Source organism: Mesoplodon bidens, assembly GCF_964165515.1.
Source record: "Mesoplodon bidens genome assembly, chromosome: 18".
NCBI classification, from domain to species: domain Eukaryota; kingdom Metazoa; phylum Chordata; class Mammalia; order Artiodactyla; family Ziphiidae; genus Mesoplodon; species Mesoplodon bidens.
In genome coordinates this window covers 48,497,648-48,513,580 of record NC_138175.1, presented here as the reverse complement: position 1 = coordinate 48,513,580, position 15,933 = coordinate 48,497,648, and the positions used below count along the sequence as shown (strand labels likewise).

Below are 15,933 nucleotides of genomic sequence, written 5' to 3'. Positions count from 1 at the left end.
CCTGTTTTAGAGATGAAGAAACGGAGGCCCAGAAAGATGCTGCGACTTGCTGAAGTTCACACAGCCAGGACATGGCTGAGCTGGGATTTGAACCCAAATTGACCAGGAGAGGGAGTAGAAGTTTAATCTAGGGGTCCCAGGAACCAGCGGGGTCATGCCTGGGTGTGGAAGCCAGGGGATAGTGCTGGTGAGGGGCTGAATCTCCAAGTGGCACCAGCAACGTGCAAATCCCAGGAGCAGGGCTCATGGTGGAGGTCTCAGCCCAGGCAAGGGAACAGCACTGGGCTGTCTTGGCTTCTCTTCTGTGGTTCCCACCCCCTTGCGGGTGGACATAGCTGGGAGATGGGGATGTTTGTTTCCCTACCACCCACCCCCTGGTGATGTCATACCTCGGCAGCCAATGGCTGGGGTCTCCCCCTCCTCCCCCTCCCCATTCCTTTTCCCCCCCAGCTTGGGGCTGGGGCTGAGCAGACGGACCAGGAGCTCTCGAGGTGTCTGGAGGCCCAGTGGTAAGAGACCAGCCTGCCAATTCCCTTCCTGGCCAGGCTGAGAAGCCCTGGGAATGAGACCCAGGATCTTGGGAGGTGCTGGGAGGGTGTCTGGGGCCCAGGAGGCTGCGTGGTATAGGAGTTAAAGGTACAGACCTTGGAACCAGACCCTGGGTTCAAATCCCAATGTTCTCTTCTTTCTAGCTGTGTCGTCTTGGGCAAGTTATTTCATTCTTTGTGCCTCTGCTTTCCCATCTCTAAAATGGGCTGAGGGAGGCTACCTCCCAGGGCTGACACGAGTGTAGATGAGTTGCTGCTTATAAAGAGCTGGGGCAGGATGCTGAGGGTGGGACAGGATTTTTTGTTCCTGGAATAGAGTGCTGGGGAGGCAAGGCTGATCTTGTTGGTTGGAGGCTGGTGCCCGAGCTGCATTTTGTCCCTCACCCAAAGCCCCTCTTTGGTAGGGGAGAAAGTGGGGCCACTGTGAGCAAAGGCTGGATATGAGACACTTTGAGATGCACAGACACACTTGCTGTCAGAGACTAGTTTATGTTCCTTGAGCACTTACTACATTCTCTGAATATTCTAAGCACCTGCTGTTGTCTCACAATTCCTCAAAGCCAGTCTTATCGGCTCCATTTTACAGATGAAGAAGCTGAGGCCCTGAGAGGTGAAATACCTTGCCCAAGTATTCAAACCTGAAGAGTGCTGGAGCAGGCCCTAACGGAGGCAGCTGGAAGCCACTGCCAGAATGCCTCTCCCCCACACATCACTAGATGGCCTCAGACGACGCCTAGGGGCCCGGATGAGTCAGATCTACCCCCCACTCCCATTGCAAGGGCACCAGATCCCTCTGGTGGTTGGGGTGGCTGAGGCTCTGAGAGGGGAGAATTCCTAAACGAGGCTGGCGCCAGCCATGGTTGGGGGAGGAGGGTACAGTGAGGCAAATCTGGGGGATTCCTCAGCAGGCCCAGCTCGGCTGAGGGGCCCAGGGTACAAATGACAACCCCTCACCCCAGCCACCCTGAAGGGCATGAGTGATATCTTAAATGGGCATCTAAGTTGTGATTTCCCCAGGGAGGTGTTTTCAGGAGTTAATGAGCCCAGGCAGGGAAGGATCTTTGCACATAGTAAGTGCTCAAGAAATGGGGACTCTCAGAATTCTGGAAGCTCAGGAATGTACTAGGGCAGCGTCACAGGAATCGCTCAAGAAGTGGGCTGTTGGCCTCTGGAGGGTCCTGCCTGGCCTTGATTCTCCAGGGAATCTCCATTAGATCTTCCCCTAACACAAGTCAGCCCCCCCAACCCCACCTCCCTACCCCTCCTTCCCCTGCCTAGTGGGACAGGCAGATCTGGGAACAGAGAGTACCCGGGGTTGGGCCCTTCCAAAGCTGCTTCCTTCCGAAGCTGCTCCCACCCCATCCCACCCCAGGAGCTGGGTACGTGGCTCAGGAAGGGCACAGCTGGGCTAAATATAACCTGGGCTGGGCAGCTGTCCCGGGCAGGGATGAAGAAGCCCTCACCCTGGCTGAGCTTCCTGTGCCAGCCTCTGGGTGTGACCTTCTCTGGCCTGTCCTGGAGCAGGGAGCTTGCGGCCTAGGGGATCCTCCCCTCCATCTCCACCACCTCCTACAAGTAGCAGGCTTCTCTCACCCCCGGCTCAGGACACTACGTTATATCAGGGAGTCAGAGTTAGCATTTCAGACCTGGGTCCAAGTCCCAACTCCCTCACCGTGACACCCTGGCTCTTTTTTTTTTTTTTTTGGCCAGGCCACGTGGCATGTGGGATCTTAGTTCCCTGACGAGGGATTGAACCCGGGGCCCCTGCAGTGGAAGCACAGAATCCTAACCACTGGACCGCCAGGGAATTCCCTGTGATATCCCGTTTCTTAACCCTAATTTACTCATCAGTAAAATGGGGTACCATGAGGCCATGTCTATAAAGTGTCTGCCTGGCTCAGGGTTGGCACCAACAAGGTCCCTCTAAAAATGCCTGTTCCTGGCACCCTTGATCCCCTCTGCCAAGCCCAACTCCTGCCTCAGCTGTTTTGCTGCTTGGGCCTCCTCCAGTGCTCAGAGCCACCAACACAAGTGAAGGTACAGAGTTGGGGTCAAGGGCACAGGTCCTAGCTGTGTGACCCCAGACAGGTCACTTGCCCTCTCTGAGCCTCAGTTTTCAACCCTAAAATAGCCATCACATCCAGAGTGATTTCGAGGCCTAAGGGTGCCAGCATAAGGCCCAGTTCAGAGGAAATAATCCAGATGTGGGAGCCAAGCACTACTTGGAGGGGCTGGGGGCTCACAGGGGAGACCAGGACCCCTAGGAGAGCCAGAGAGGAGCCTTCTGACACCGTGGCGGGGGGGCAACCAGTGAAGTGGGTACAGCTGGAGCATTGAGGGGGTCCCAGTGTCCTCTATCCTGGCCAGTGGTGGGCTATGAAGGGCCATTGTGCAGCTGGGGGTGGGTGGGCAGGGGTGGAATGTGACTGGGCACAGCAGATGGGCCATTGTTTGAGGGAATGTGCCGCGTGAGGCCTGACCTTTCCCTGTGGAGTGGGGGTTGGCGGGTTGGCATGCCAGCTGGGGGCTGGGAGGACAAGGCCAGAGTCGGGGGCTCGGAGGAGGGAGACAGGATCCATCCACTTTTCCCCAGAAGGGCCTGTCGGGGAGGCTGCACGCAAATCCTGGCTCTACCTCCTTCCCGCTGTGCTGTGACCTTGAGCAAGGCCCCTGGCCTCTCTCAGGGCTTAGGGTTTTCTCTCTCTCTCTTTTTTTTTAAAATTATTTTTTATTGGAGTATAGTTGATTTACAATGTTGTGGGGTTAGGGTTTTCTGCGGTGAGGTGGAAAGTGAAGGTCTTAGTAGAGGACTGGCAAAGAGTAACCACGCAATGCCCGTTAGTTATTATCAGACAAGTTCAAGTCCTGGCTGGGTCACTTGTGACCCAGGAAAGTGACTTTCCTTCTCCCAGCCTCAGGTGTCTTCTTTGTAACAAGCTCAGTAATTGTATTGACCTCACAGGGGTGTTCTGAAATCCACATGCAATGACCCCCATGGGATATTCGACACAAGATCAAGACCACAGGAAGTTCTTAGTGATAATCATAGCAAGTGCTTATGAAGTGCCCACCATGTGCCTGGCACTGTATATTTACAAACACATTTGACCCTCCTAACAGCCCTGGGAGGTAGGTGCCCTCATTCTCCCCATTTTGTAGATGAGGAGACTGAGGCACAGAGAGGTGAGGTGATTTGCCTACAGGGAGTACATGGCAGTGGATATAATGATTTTACAGTGAATTTGGCCCCCTCAGTCAGCTGAGGTGGTTGGCGTAGGGGCTCTGCTGTCAGAAAGGCCTAGGAGTCAGTTCTGGCTATACTGCCGTGTCACCTTGGATAAAGGTCTTCTGAGCCTTAGTGCCCCCACCTGCCCACCTGCACTATGGGGATAGAGTACCCCCCTTTTTTTTTTTTTTTTTGGCCACGCCGTGCAGGATGCAGGATCTTAGTTCCCTGACCAGTGATCAAACCTGTGCCCCCTGCAGTGGAAGCGTGGAGTCCTAACCACTAGACTGCCAGGGAATTCCTGGGGATAGAGTACTGACAGAGTGTGGGAAGGGTCAGACACTCAGGAAGCAATCAGTGGGGTTAGCTGATAGTAATGCTCACGTTATTCTTCTTAGAGCCCCGGACCCAGGAGGCCCAAGGAGCTGGAGGTGACCCTGAGGTGAGCACTGGCTGGTGCCACATGCCCCTCCCTGCCCCTCCCTGGCCTGTCTGGAGCCTCATGACCTGGTCTCTCCCTGGCAGGCAGCGAGACCCCAGAGGAAGGGCGCGAGCCCCGCAGACGACTGTGCACCACCCCAGGCTGGGCTCCTGTTAGGAGGGGGTGCTTGTTCCCAGGCAGCGGTAAGAGGACAGCTGGGATGGGGGGCCCTTCTCCCCTTCTCATACCTACCTTGACCTCTCCCTTTAAGCCCAGCCTTCTCCTCTCATCCTCTCCTGGCCTCAAGCCTCCATTCCTGGCCTCAAGCCTCCATCCCTGCCCCTGCAGGCTCAGAGGCAGCTGCTCCATGCAGAACTGAAACTGGTCCTGCAGCAGAAGGGAGAGAGGAAGCAGGAGCCTGGGGCCCAGGTGACTCCCAGCAGCGCCATGGAGGCCAGGAGCCAGAGTGCTGAGGTGAGTGCCCAACACATCCTGCAAGGGGGGCTTGTGGGGCCTTGGTGGGAGGCACGGACTAGGGTAGCAAGGCAACACTTCCTGGCTTCTCTGTGCCTCAGTCTCCCCATCTGTGAAATGGAGATAGCTGCAGGGCCTATTTTATGGGTCACTGTGAAGGAAAAAAAAATTAACATTTGTAATGTGCTTAACACAGTACCTGGCACAGACTAAGATTCAAAGAAGCTAATTCATTGAGCATAATGGAATTATATTAACAAGAATAAGTTTTAAAAAATAGAGTAGAAACCCTTCATCAGAAGAGGCAGGATGGTGTAGGGGTTAAAGACATGGGCTTTGGACCCATGGGCTTATATCCCAACCCTATCACTTCAGCTGTACAGCCCTGAACAGATGACCTGAACTTTCTAACCCTCAGTTTCCCCATCAGTGAAATGGGGCAATGGTCCCCACCTCTGAGGGTGCTGAGGACTCACACTTGTGTCATTTGCCCAGGGCCTGGTACCTAGGAAGCCTCCTCGAATGTTAACGGCTTTCACTGTTATGGAGATGGAGCACTAGCACTGACTGCATCCCATTGGATGCCAGGCACAGAGTAGGTCTCCTTTTACAGGAGTCAAGCTGAGGCCGAGGGGTGGCAGGCAGGGAGTAAAGTGCACGGAGGCCACTGCCTACAGGACGGCTTATGGGCTCTGAGGTCACAGACCTGAGGTTGAGGCCCCACCGCTTAACTTGCTGTGTGGCGTTAGGCAGTCACTTCACTTCTCTGGACCTTTGTGTCCTACTCTGTGACTGCCCAAGCTGTGGGGAGGATGAAAGGAGATGCCACACATAAAATGCTTAGCCCGGGGCCTAAGGGTGGTGGTGATGGTCATGCTTTTCCCTGCTGCCTCTACCACAACTCTTCCTACCCCTTCTCACCATGCTCCGCCCAGCTCTCCAGTCCCGGGGCCACTGCTGTGCGGCATCTGGCCAGACCTGCTTTCCCCTCTCCAAGCCCTGGGCTCAACCCCAGTCTGTACCAGCCTCAACGCACTACCCACTACAGCAACCCCTCACATCTCTGTTGCTTCAGGTCTCAGCTCACAGTCAGAGACTCCTTCCAGTACACCCATGTTACCCAACTTTACAGTAGGGAAATGGGTCCAGAGAGGGCAAAGTCCCCCCCCCCCGCCACCAAGACACACAGCAGATTGGGTTCCTGGATGATTGTGGAACTGAGGCCTTTCACTGTTTCTTCTGGGAAGCCCGGGTGCGGATCCCACAGTGCACTGCTGGGCCAGGGCCAGGTCAGCACCATTTACAGTAAATGCCAGGAATACATCTGCCAGCCCACCACTCATTACCCACGCACGCTTCTTCAATGGATTCCCTCTCCAATGGGCGTTATGCAGGGCTTGGGGTCATAGAGTCCACAATAGGGCACAGTCACACACATCAAGCCTTCAAGGAGGCCAGTTCCACCTGCACCCCTCCATACCGCACCACTAAGGGTCGGCCCTTTCTTCGGGACCCCATCCTCCATCCCACCCCTGTTCTGCTGTTATTAAAGCCCCTCCCCATAATTCAAGCCCGTCCACAGACTATGGGTCCCCTCCGCACCTCCACGGTTACACTCTAGCCTCATCCATCTCCTACCTTTCGCCGCTCCTCTCAGGAAACCGTCCTCTATCCGCAAATGCTCCAACCCTAGCTCCGCGCCGAACTGGCCACGCCCCTGGGGGGAGGCACAGCCCCGCCCTCATATCAGGCCCGCCTCTCAGTCACAACTCAGGTTCTCTCTGGCCTCCCCACCCCGCCCCTCCTCTACAACACCATCCCGCGCCCCGCCTCTCCCGACAGCGGTCTTTGGGGCTCCACCAGGCCTGTGAGCCTCGAGAGCCGTTGAACCCTTTCGCGGGGTCTCACTGAGCGAGCGGCCCTCGGGCTCACTTAAAGGGGAGATGCTGGAGAGGGTGGGCCCGCGCAACCTGCCTGAGCCCCGCCGAGGCGCCTGTGCCCTGAGGACCCGGTTAAGAGCCGCTTTTAAGCTCAATGGCGGGCTCTGGGCGAAGTCCCGCCCTAGCGCCCCATGGCGACCCCTCGCCGCCCTCCGCAGGAGCTGAGGCGGGCAGAGTTGGTGGAGATCATCGTGGAGACGGAGGCGCAGACCGGGGTCAGCGGCATCAACGTAGCCGGCGGCGGCAAGGAGGGAATCTTCGTCCGCGAGCTGCGTGAGGACTCACCTGCGGCTAGGAGCCTCAGCCTGCAGGAAGGTGAGCGGGGCGGGGGCATGGGGCGGGGCTTTCCTGCGGGGGCGGGGTTGGGAAGCTGCCCTGGGTACTGGGACCAGGAGGCGGGGTTAAGGGCTAGGGGCGGGGCTTTGTGTTACCTATCGGCTTTGCGGTTGATCCGAGCAGGAGCTCTGGAGGTTCATTGTCTCGGTTCGACTCCCAGATGTGCAGTTTACTATCTTGTGATCTTTCTGTGCCTCGGTTTTTTCACCTCTAAAATGGGACTAATTCTAGTACTTATCTCATAGGGTTATTATGTGGATTAAATGTTTGAAAACACAGCACGTAGCTAAGTAGCACATGGTAAGCACTAAGTAAGTGCTAGTTATTGTTTTGTTGTTGAGGCTGAAGAAAAGAGGCGGAGTTAACAACTTGGAGTGGGTGGGGAGGGGAGCTTAGTAAGGGATATTTTAGGTAACGTGGCTGAGGCTGATGTGATTTATTCATGCAACAACTATTTACTAAGTGCCTTCTGTTTCCAGATTTATTCTGGGTGCTTGGGCTACTGCAGTGAACAAAACAGATAACACTCTCTGCACTTATGGAGCTTACGTTCTAGTGAGGAGAGACATATTTAAGCAAAATATGTAAAATACACAGTAAATTAGAAGGCGATATATGCTTACGGATTCCAGGACGGAAGCTGCATTTTTAAAAATTTATTTATTTATTTATTTATTTATTTATGGCTGCGTTGGGTCTTCATTGCTGCTCCCGAGCTTTCTCTAGTTGTGGCGATTGGGGGCTGCTCTTTGTAGTGGTGGGTGGGCTTCTCATTGCAGTGGCTTCTCTTGTTGTGGCGCACAGGCTCTAGGCGCGTGGGCTTCAATAGTTGTGGCGCATGGGCTCAGTAGTTGCGGCACACGGGCTTAGTTGCTCTGCGGCATGTGGGATCTTCCCAGACCAGGGCTCGAACCCGTGTCCCCTGCATTGGCAGGTGGATTCTTAACCACTGTGCCACCGGGGAAGTCCCGGAAGCTGCATTTTTAAATAGGGTGAGCCAGGAAGAGCAGAAAGGCCTGAAGAAGGTAAGGGAATGAGCTATGTGGCCATCTGGAGGAGCATTCCAGGCAGAGAGAACAGCCAGTGCAAATGCCCCAAGATGGGAGCGTGCCTGGCTTGTTGGAGGAACAGCAAGGAAGCCAGGATGGATGGAGTTAGTGAAGAGTAGAGTAAGAGATGAGGCCAGAGAGGTAAGAGAAAGGGTCGTTTTTAGAGAGCTTTATAGGCCATGGGGAAGACTTTGACTTTTAATCTGGAAGGTTTGTGAGTGAAGAAAGAACATGAATTGACTGTGTTGAAATGCTGTGTTAGACTGGGGGTGGTGGGGGACAGGATGGGGAGCAGGAAAAGAGGCTACTGTGATCTTCCAGGTAAGAGATTGGTGATGCTTGGGGCCAAAAGAGTGCTACTGGAGATGAAGAGAAGGGTTTGGATTCTGGATATCATTTGGGTCTCAAGCAGGGGTTCAAGCAGATGAAGTCTGGGACTTGACTGTTGGACTTAACTACACAGAGGTCACTGCATAGCATCTTGAGAGGAGCAGTTCAAGGCTCTGGGAAGCGGGTGTCAAAAGTGTAATCAGAGAGGTGGAAATAATGCAGCTAGACAACCCAATGAATGTTTTCATCAAGGTGAAGAGCCTTCAGGACTGGATATGGGGTGGGTTGGAAAGAGAGGGATCAAGGATGTGTCCAGGGATTCTTGACCTGAGAATGGAGTTGGTAGTCCCACAAATGGGGAACACTGGGGCTGGAGTTTGTTTGCAGGAAAACCAGGAATATAGTTTGGATCTGTCAGATGAGAGGTGGATCCCAAGGTGGCAGTGTGGAGGGATAGTTGGATATTTGAGTCTAGGATGGAGGGGGCAGTGCTGGGCTGGAGAGATACACTTGGGAGTCAGCTTATTTATGATCTTTAAACTCCTGAATCTGGATGAGCTTCCCAAAGGGATGAGTGTAGCATGTAGATGGAGCAGGGTAGAGGTCCAAGGCCTGAGCTCTGGGACTGTGTGTCTTTAAGAGGTCTGGGAGTTGGGGAGGAACCATCCCAGGAGGCGGAGAAGGAACCTCGAGGGAGATTCCAGAAGGTGTGGCACCCTGGAAGCCAAGCCAAGCAAGTAGCTGAAGGAGAGGAGAGTGAAGCTGCGTCTCAAGCAGGAGTTCAAGCAGATGAAGTCTGGGACTTGACCGTTGGACTTAACTACACAGAGGTCACTGCATAGCATCTTGAGAGGAGCAGTTCAAGGCTCTGGGAAGCGGGTGTCAAAAGTGTAATCAGAGAGGTAGAAATAATGCAGCTAGACAGCTCAATGAATTTTGCCATCAAGGTGAACAGATAAATGGGGCGGGAGCTCCAGAAGGAGTGAGGTCAAGACAAACTTTCTTATGAGAGAAAGAATGGTATGTTGTATGCTGATGGGAATAATGTAGACGAGAAGGACAAATTGATAATGTGGGGAGAGAGGGGAGAATTGCTGGAGTGTGTCCCTGAAAAGGTGGTGGAGGGATTGACCAGAGCCAGGAGTGGGGATGGTTTATCCCTACCTAGAACAGGTGGAGAGTGGAGAAAATCGCCACAGGATCAGAGGGTTGAATAATGGGGCGGGAGCTTCTGGAAGTTCTCTTCTGATTCTGTTCTCTCAGTAAAAGAAGCAAAGTTAGTGTCTGAAGTGTGAGGATGGGGGAAGGGAGTAGGAAGGGGAGGGGTGTGACCTGAATGGGCTTGGATTTGCTCAGTGAGGGAGACGGTGGCTTTGTCCTTAAGCATCAGAACCTCAAACTAGGAGGAACTTTGTGTCTCAATCCTGTGCTCGGGTATAGGCGGGGCCAAAAATTTGGGAGGCGCCTCGCTGCACAGGCTCCAGAGAAGTGGGCGGAACCAGGCCTGGGCGGAGCCGAGAGATGCCCACGCCCCGCCCACCTCCACCTGGCCTGCAGGGGACCAGCTGCTGAGCGCCCGAGTGTTCTTCGAGAACTTCAAGTACGAGGACGCACTACGCCTGCTGCAATGCGCTGAGCCTTACAAGGTCTCCTTCTGCCTGAAGCGCACTGTGCCCACCGGGGACCTGGCGCTGCGGTCTGGGACCGTGGCTGGCTACGAGATCAAGGGCCCGCGGGCCAAGGTGGCCAAGCTGGTACGCGTGCTTAGCCCGGTTACGGCCCTGGACTGCCCCAGCAATCCTGTCTCTGCGCCATGAGCCCCACTGCCCCACACTGGTGGGCCAGCCTTGCCCTCTGTCTCGTCACTAACCCAGCGCTAATCCCATCCACTGCCTCCTGTTCTCTGCCCCTAAACTCCTCCCTGGGGAGGGGGACCCACCCATCCCAAACCAGGACCCTCACCCACCTCGTCAGGGGTCCTGAACCAGGGCGCTCTGAACCAGAGAGGCCAGGTTCAAGCCTGAGGGCAGCTCATTTACTGCTGAGTGACCCTTGACAAGTTTCTTTCCCTCCTTGGGCCTCAGTTTCCCCATCTCTAGAGTGAGGGTTTGGGGGAAAATCCTGGAGGAGGAGCCAGAAGTCCTGGGTCACAGTTTCTACACTCCTGTTGATTCACTGTAAGATTCTAAATAAAGTCTTTGCCTTCCGGGGCAGTAAGGGTGAAATGACAGGCAGGAAGTGGGGATGGTGTTTTGGGGACAAGATGCTCAATCCAGCACATCCTCAGCCTGGTAAAATAACCACATGGGGCTCCCCCTGTCCACCGCAGGCCTCCCACTGTCCCACCGCCTCCTGCCTCTCTCCTCTCTCCCCAGAACATCCAGAGTCTGTCCCCTGTGAAGAAGAAGAAGATGGTGGTGCCCGGGGCCCTGGGGGTCCCTGCAGACCTGGCCCCTGTTGACGTCGAATTCTCCTTTCCCAAGTTCTCCCGTCTGCGTCGAGGCCTCAAAGCCGAGGCTGTCAAAGGTCCTGTCCCAGCTGCTCCCACCCGCCGGCGCCTCCAGCTGCCTCGGCTACGTGTCCGAGAAGTGGCCGAAGAGGCCCAGGTAGCCCGACTGGCAGCTGCAGCTCCTCCCCCCAGGAAGGCCAAAGCAGAGGCCGAGGTGGCTGCAGGAGCCCGATTCACAGCTCCCCAGGTGGAGCTGGTTGGGCCTCGGCTGCCAGGTGCTGAGGTGGGTGTCCCCCAGGTCGCAGCCCCCCAAGGGGAGGTGGCCCCTGCAGCAGAGGTAGTCAGCGGCTTTGCCCTCCACTTGCCAACCCTTGGGCTGGGAGCCCCAGCTGCACCTGCTGTGGAGCCTGCAGCTGGAGGGATCCAGGTCCCCCAAGTGGAGCTGCCCACCTTGCCCTCGCTACCCACTCTGCCCACACTTCCCTGCCTGGAGACCCAGGAAGGGGCTGTGGCAGTGACGGTGCCCACCCTGGACGTGGCAGCGCCTACGGTGGAGGTGGACCTGGCCTTGCCTGGTGCAGAGGTGGAAGCCCGAGTAGAGGCGCCTGAGGTGGCCCTGAAGATGCCCCGCCTCAGTTTCCCCCGCTTTGGGGCTCGAGCAAAGGAAGTTGCTGAGGCTAAGGTGGCCAAGGGCAGCCCTGAGGCCAGGGTGAAGGGGCCCAAACTTCGAATGCCCACCTTTGGGCTTTCTCTCCTGGAGCCCCGGCCCGCTGCCCCTGAAGCCGTTGAGAGCAAGCTGAAGCTGCCCACCATCAAGATGCCCTCCTTTGGCATTGGGGTCTCGCCGCCTGAGGTCAAGGTGCCCAAGGGGCCTGAGGTGAAGCTCCCCAAGGCCCCAGACGTCAAGCTCCCCAAAATGCCCGAGGCAGCCCTTCCAGATGTGCGACTCCCAGAAGTGGAGCTCCCCAAAGTGTCAGAGATGAAACTCCCAAAAGTGCCAGAGATGGCCGTGCCAGAGGTGAGGCTTCCAGAGGTGCAGCTGCCGAAAGTTCCAGAGCTGAAGCTGCCAAAGGTGCCTGAGATGGCCGTGCCAGAAGTGCAGCTCCCAGAAGTGCAGCTCCCGAAAGTTCCAGAGCTGAAGCTGCCAAAGGTACCCGAGACGAAATGCCCCGAGATGAAGCTCCCAAAGGTGCCCGAGATGGCTGTACCGGAGGTGCGACTCCCAGAGGTACAGCTGCCAAAAGTCTCGGAGATAAAACTCCCCAAGTTGCCCGAGATGGTCGTGCTGGATGTGCACCTCCCGGAAGTGCAGCTGCCAAAAGTCTCAGAGATGAAAGTCCCCGACGTGAAACTCCCCGAGATGAAGCTCCCAAAGGTGCCCGAGATGGCTGTGCCAGAGGTGCGACTCCCAGAGGTACAGCTGCCAAAAGTCTCGGAGATAAAACTCCCCAAGTTGCCCGAGATAGTCGTGCCGGACGTGCACCTCCCAGAAGTGCAGCTGCCAAAGGTGTCGGAGATGCGGCTGCCAGAAGTGCAGGCGCCAAAGGTCCCAGATGTGCATCTGCCGAAGGCACCTGAGGTGAAGCTGCCCAAGGCTCCAGAGGTGCAGCTAAAAGCTGCCAGGGCAGAGGAAGCAGAGGGGGTGGAATCTGGCTTCAAGATGTCCAAGATGACCATGCCTAAGCTAGGGAGGGCAGAGTCCCCATCTCGAGGCAAGCCAGATGAGGCTAGTGCTGAGGTCTTGGGGAAGCTGGTGACACTTCCCTGTCTGAAGCCAGAGATGGGCAGTGAGGCTCGTGTGGGTGTCCCCCCTCTCACACTGCCCTCAGTGGAACTAGACCTGCCCGGGGCCTTCGGCCTGGAGGGGCAGGTCCCAGCAGCCGACATGGGCAAGGTGGAGCAGTCAGAAGCCCCTGGGGTGGAAGCGGGGGTCGGGGAAATGGCCTTCTGGTTGCCCTCCGTTGAGATCGTCACGCCACAGCTGCCCACAGTGGAGGCTGAGGAAGGGCAAGTAGAGGTGACGGAGGTGAAAGTCAAGCCTTCCTCCAAGTTCTCCCTGCCCAAGTTTGGACTCTCGGGGCCAAAGGTGACCAAGGCAGAGGCTGAGGGGGCTGGACGAGCCGCCAAGCTGAAGGTGTCCAAGTTTGCCATCTCACTCCCCAAGGCTCGGGTGGGCACCGAGGCGGAGACCAGAGGGACGGGGGAGGCAGGCCTGCTGCCCGCCCTCGATCTGTCCGTCCCACAGCTCAGCCTGGATTCCCATCTGCCCACAGGCAAGGTGGAGGTGGCAGGGACTGATGCCAAGCTCAAGGGGCCCAGGTTCGGCCTGCCCAGGTTTGGGGTCAGAGGCCGGGACAGCGAGGCAGGAGAACTAGTGCCAGGGGCGGCTGAGTTGGAGGGCAAGAGCAGGGGTTGGGATGCGAGGGTGAAGATGCCCAAGCTGAAGATGCCCTCCTTTGGGCTGGCTCGAGGGAAGGAAGCAGAAACCCAGGGGGGGCGAGTCAGCCCCGGGGAAAAGCCAGAGTCCACGGCTGTGCAGCTTAAGATCCCTGAGGTGGAATTGGTTACTCTGGGGGCCCAGGAGGAAGGGCAAATGTCCGCAACCAGGCAGGTGGGTACTGAGGGCCAGGATGGGGGGCCGAGGGTGCCGCTATGCATCTCCCTGCCCCAGGTGGAGCTGCCCAGTTTTGGGGAGGCTGACCTGGGTGCCACCCCCGGGCAGCAGGCCAAGAATGCACCTCCTCCAGCAGAGGGCACACCAGGCTATAGGATCCAGGTGCCTCAGGTGACCTTGTCTCTACCTGGAGCCCAGGTGGTGGGTGGTGAGCTGCTCGTGGGTGAGGGTGTCTTCAAGATGCCCGCTGTGACAGTGCCCCAGCTTGAGCTGGACGTGGGGCTGAGCCGAGAGGTGCAGGTGGGTGAGGCAGCCACAGGTGAGGGTGGGCTGAGGCTGAAGATGCCCACGCTGGGGGCTAGAGATGCGGCGGGGGGTGAGGGGCCTAGGGACCAGCCCCCAGGGGCCGAGCGCACCTTCCACCTCTCGCTGCCTGACGTGGAGCTCTCCCCGCCCGCTGTGGGCAGCCATGCTGAGTACCAGGTGTCCGAGGGCGAGGGGGATGCCGGACACAAGCTCAAGATGCGGCTGCCCCGGTTCGGCCTGGCACGGGCCAAGGAGGGGGTTGAGGAGGCCGAGAAGGCCAAGAACCCAAAACTCAGGCTGCCCCGCGTGGGCTTCAGCCAGAGCGAGGCGGCCGGTGGGGAAGGCTCCCCAAGCCCCGAGGATGAGGAAGAGGAGGGCTGCGGGGAAGGGGCCTCCGGGCGCCGAGGCCGCGTCCGAGTCCGCTTGCCCCGTGTGGGCCTGACTACCCCTTCCAAGGCCTCTCGGGGGCAGGAGGGCGAGGCGGCCCCCAAGTCACCTGGAGGGGAGAAGTCACCCAAGTTCCGCTTCCCCCGGGTGTCCCTAAGCCCCAAGGCCCAGGAGGAAGGTGGATTCCGGGTCCGGCTGCCCAATGTGGGGTTTTCGGAGACGGGGCCTCCAGGCCCCACGAGGATGGAGGGGGCTCAGGCTGCCGTCATCTGAAACCCTTCAGCAGAGGGAGACTCCTTTCCCTTCTTCCCATCCCCCTCCTCGTTTTGTGTGTGAGATAACTAGCACTAACCCTCAGAGGGCTGGGAGGCGGGCAACTGACCGGTCAGGGCCGGGGAGTCTGTGCCTGGCTCTTTGGCAGGAGTGCCCGTATCTTGCCAAGCCATGTGAATAAAATAATCCAGGGGTAGCTTTGTGTCAGGTCTCCTCTGTGTGTGTGTTTGTTGGGCGGCGGGGGGGCGGGGGGGGCGGGTGCAGAGAAAGGAGTCCCTTGAGGATGGCCTGAAGGGATCCTTTGTGCAGTGAGACAGGCCACCCCTGGTCTGAGGAGACTCTGGGAAGCCTTGGGGTGGGCCTAGTGGGAGGGGGCTGTCCTAGCCCTTCAGAATTCCCAGGGGCCTCTGAGCTGGGGAAGTTCCCCAGCAGAACCCAGCTGCAGGACCCACTCCTGCCAGGACAACCCCAGGGCCTCCACCCCAGGCACCCGGCTGCCCTCTTAGGACTAAGTCCCAGGGTCGGGGCTGGGCCTCAGCCTCCAGGGACCCATCTCCACTCAGGATCCAAGTCCCTAAGCCCCCTCCAGGGTCCCCAGGCTCCCCCATTTCTCTCTGAGATGCCCTAGACAAGCTGTCTAGTCCCGAATCTCCCCCTGATGCCACTATAGCCACTCCTCCACTCCCTTCACATCTCCACCCTCCCATTCTAGAGGAAGATGGGCTATCGATCAGTGCCCTTGTGTTGTCCCAAACTCCCAACTCACTCCAGTGCCTTCTTCCTTCAAGCCGACCCCGCCTTGGGTCACTCACTACCCACCACATGCTTCCTCTTCATGCGCACCAAACAAGGCAGGAGTTACCTACGTTCCTGGTGCGCACCCCTTGCCCAGGCCCCCAGCATTTGAGGTTTTCTTCCTGCCACAGCTGACCTGTCAGTGTCCTCAGTGGCCTGTCTGTGGCCACGCTCAGGGCCTCTTCTGTCTCCTGTGTCCTGACTTCTCAGGGCTCCTTCCTCCTTCCTGAGCGCTCTCTTCTCTCTCTCCCACACTCCTCCTCTCTCTCCTCCTGTCCCTTGGGCCCTCAGGGCTCCTCCCAGGCCCTTATCCATCCCCACACCCTCCCTGGGCCATGCCGTCCTCCCCTCAGCTTCCACTCCTCACCTCTGTGCTGATAATTCCCCAAACCTCTCCTGGGTCCACACGGGCCTCCAGTGCACGTCTGCATCTCTGCACACCCCCCTGACGTCTCCTGGATGCTAAGAGGTTGTGTCCAGTGGTTCAGAGCTTGGCTCGAGAGCCAGACTGCTCAGGGTCAAAGCCTGCCTCTGGCACCACCTGGGTGACCTTAGGCATTTTTAAAATTTCTTTTGGCCTCTATTTTCTCTTCCATAAAATAGAGGTATTGAGATGTATATTGTAAGGATCAGATAAGGCTTCTAAAGCACTGGGAACGGGGAATTCCCTGTGGTGGCCCAGGGATTAGGACTCTGTGCTCTCACTGCTGGGGGCCCGGATTCAATCCTGGTCGGGGAACTAAGATCCCACAAGCCGCATGGCCAAAATAAATAAATAAAAATTA

The 15,933-nt window shown here is 57.3% G+C and overlaps 1 protein-coding gene across 3 annotated transcripts; it reads left to right on the top strand.

Annotated features, from left to right (window-relative positions):
* Window positions 1-479: 479 nt before the first annotated feature.
* Window positions 480-14,549, top strand: PRX (periaxin; the record flags this gene model as incomplete). 3 transcript variants are annotated; one of them, XM_081216923.1, is made up of 7 exons in its annotated part: window positions 480-509; window positions 4,173-4,216; window positions 4,300-4,398; window positions 4,544-4,669; window positions 6,768-6,924; window positions 9,882-10,078; window positions 10,700-14,549. In XM_081216923.1, the coding sequence occupies 4 exons, from the start codon at window positions 4,643-4,645 to the stop codon at window positions 14,351-14,353; spliced, it is 4,035 nt and encodes a 1,344-aa protein (XP_081073049.1). In that variant the 3' UTR covers window positions 14,354-14,549. The 3 variants fall into 3 exon arrangements, with proteins under 3 accessions (XP_081073049.1, XP_081073048.1, XP_081073050.1); XM_081216922.1 differs by lacking the exon at window positions 480-509 and having other exon boundaries at window positions 4,151-4,216; XM_081216924.1 differs by lacking the exons at window positions 480-509; window positions 4,173-4,216; window positions 4,300-4,398; window positions 4,544-4,669; window positions 9,882-10,078 and having other exon boundaries at window positions 6,837-6,924.
* Between the last annotated feature and the right edge of the window lie 1,384 nt (window positions 14,550-15,933).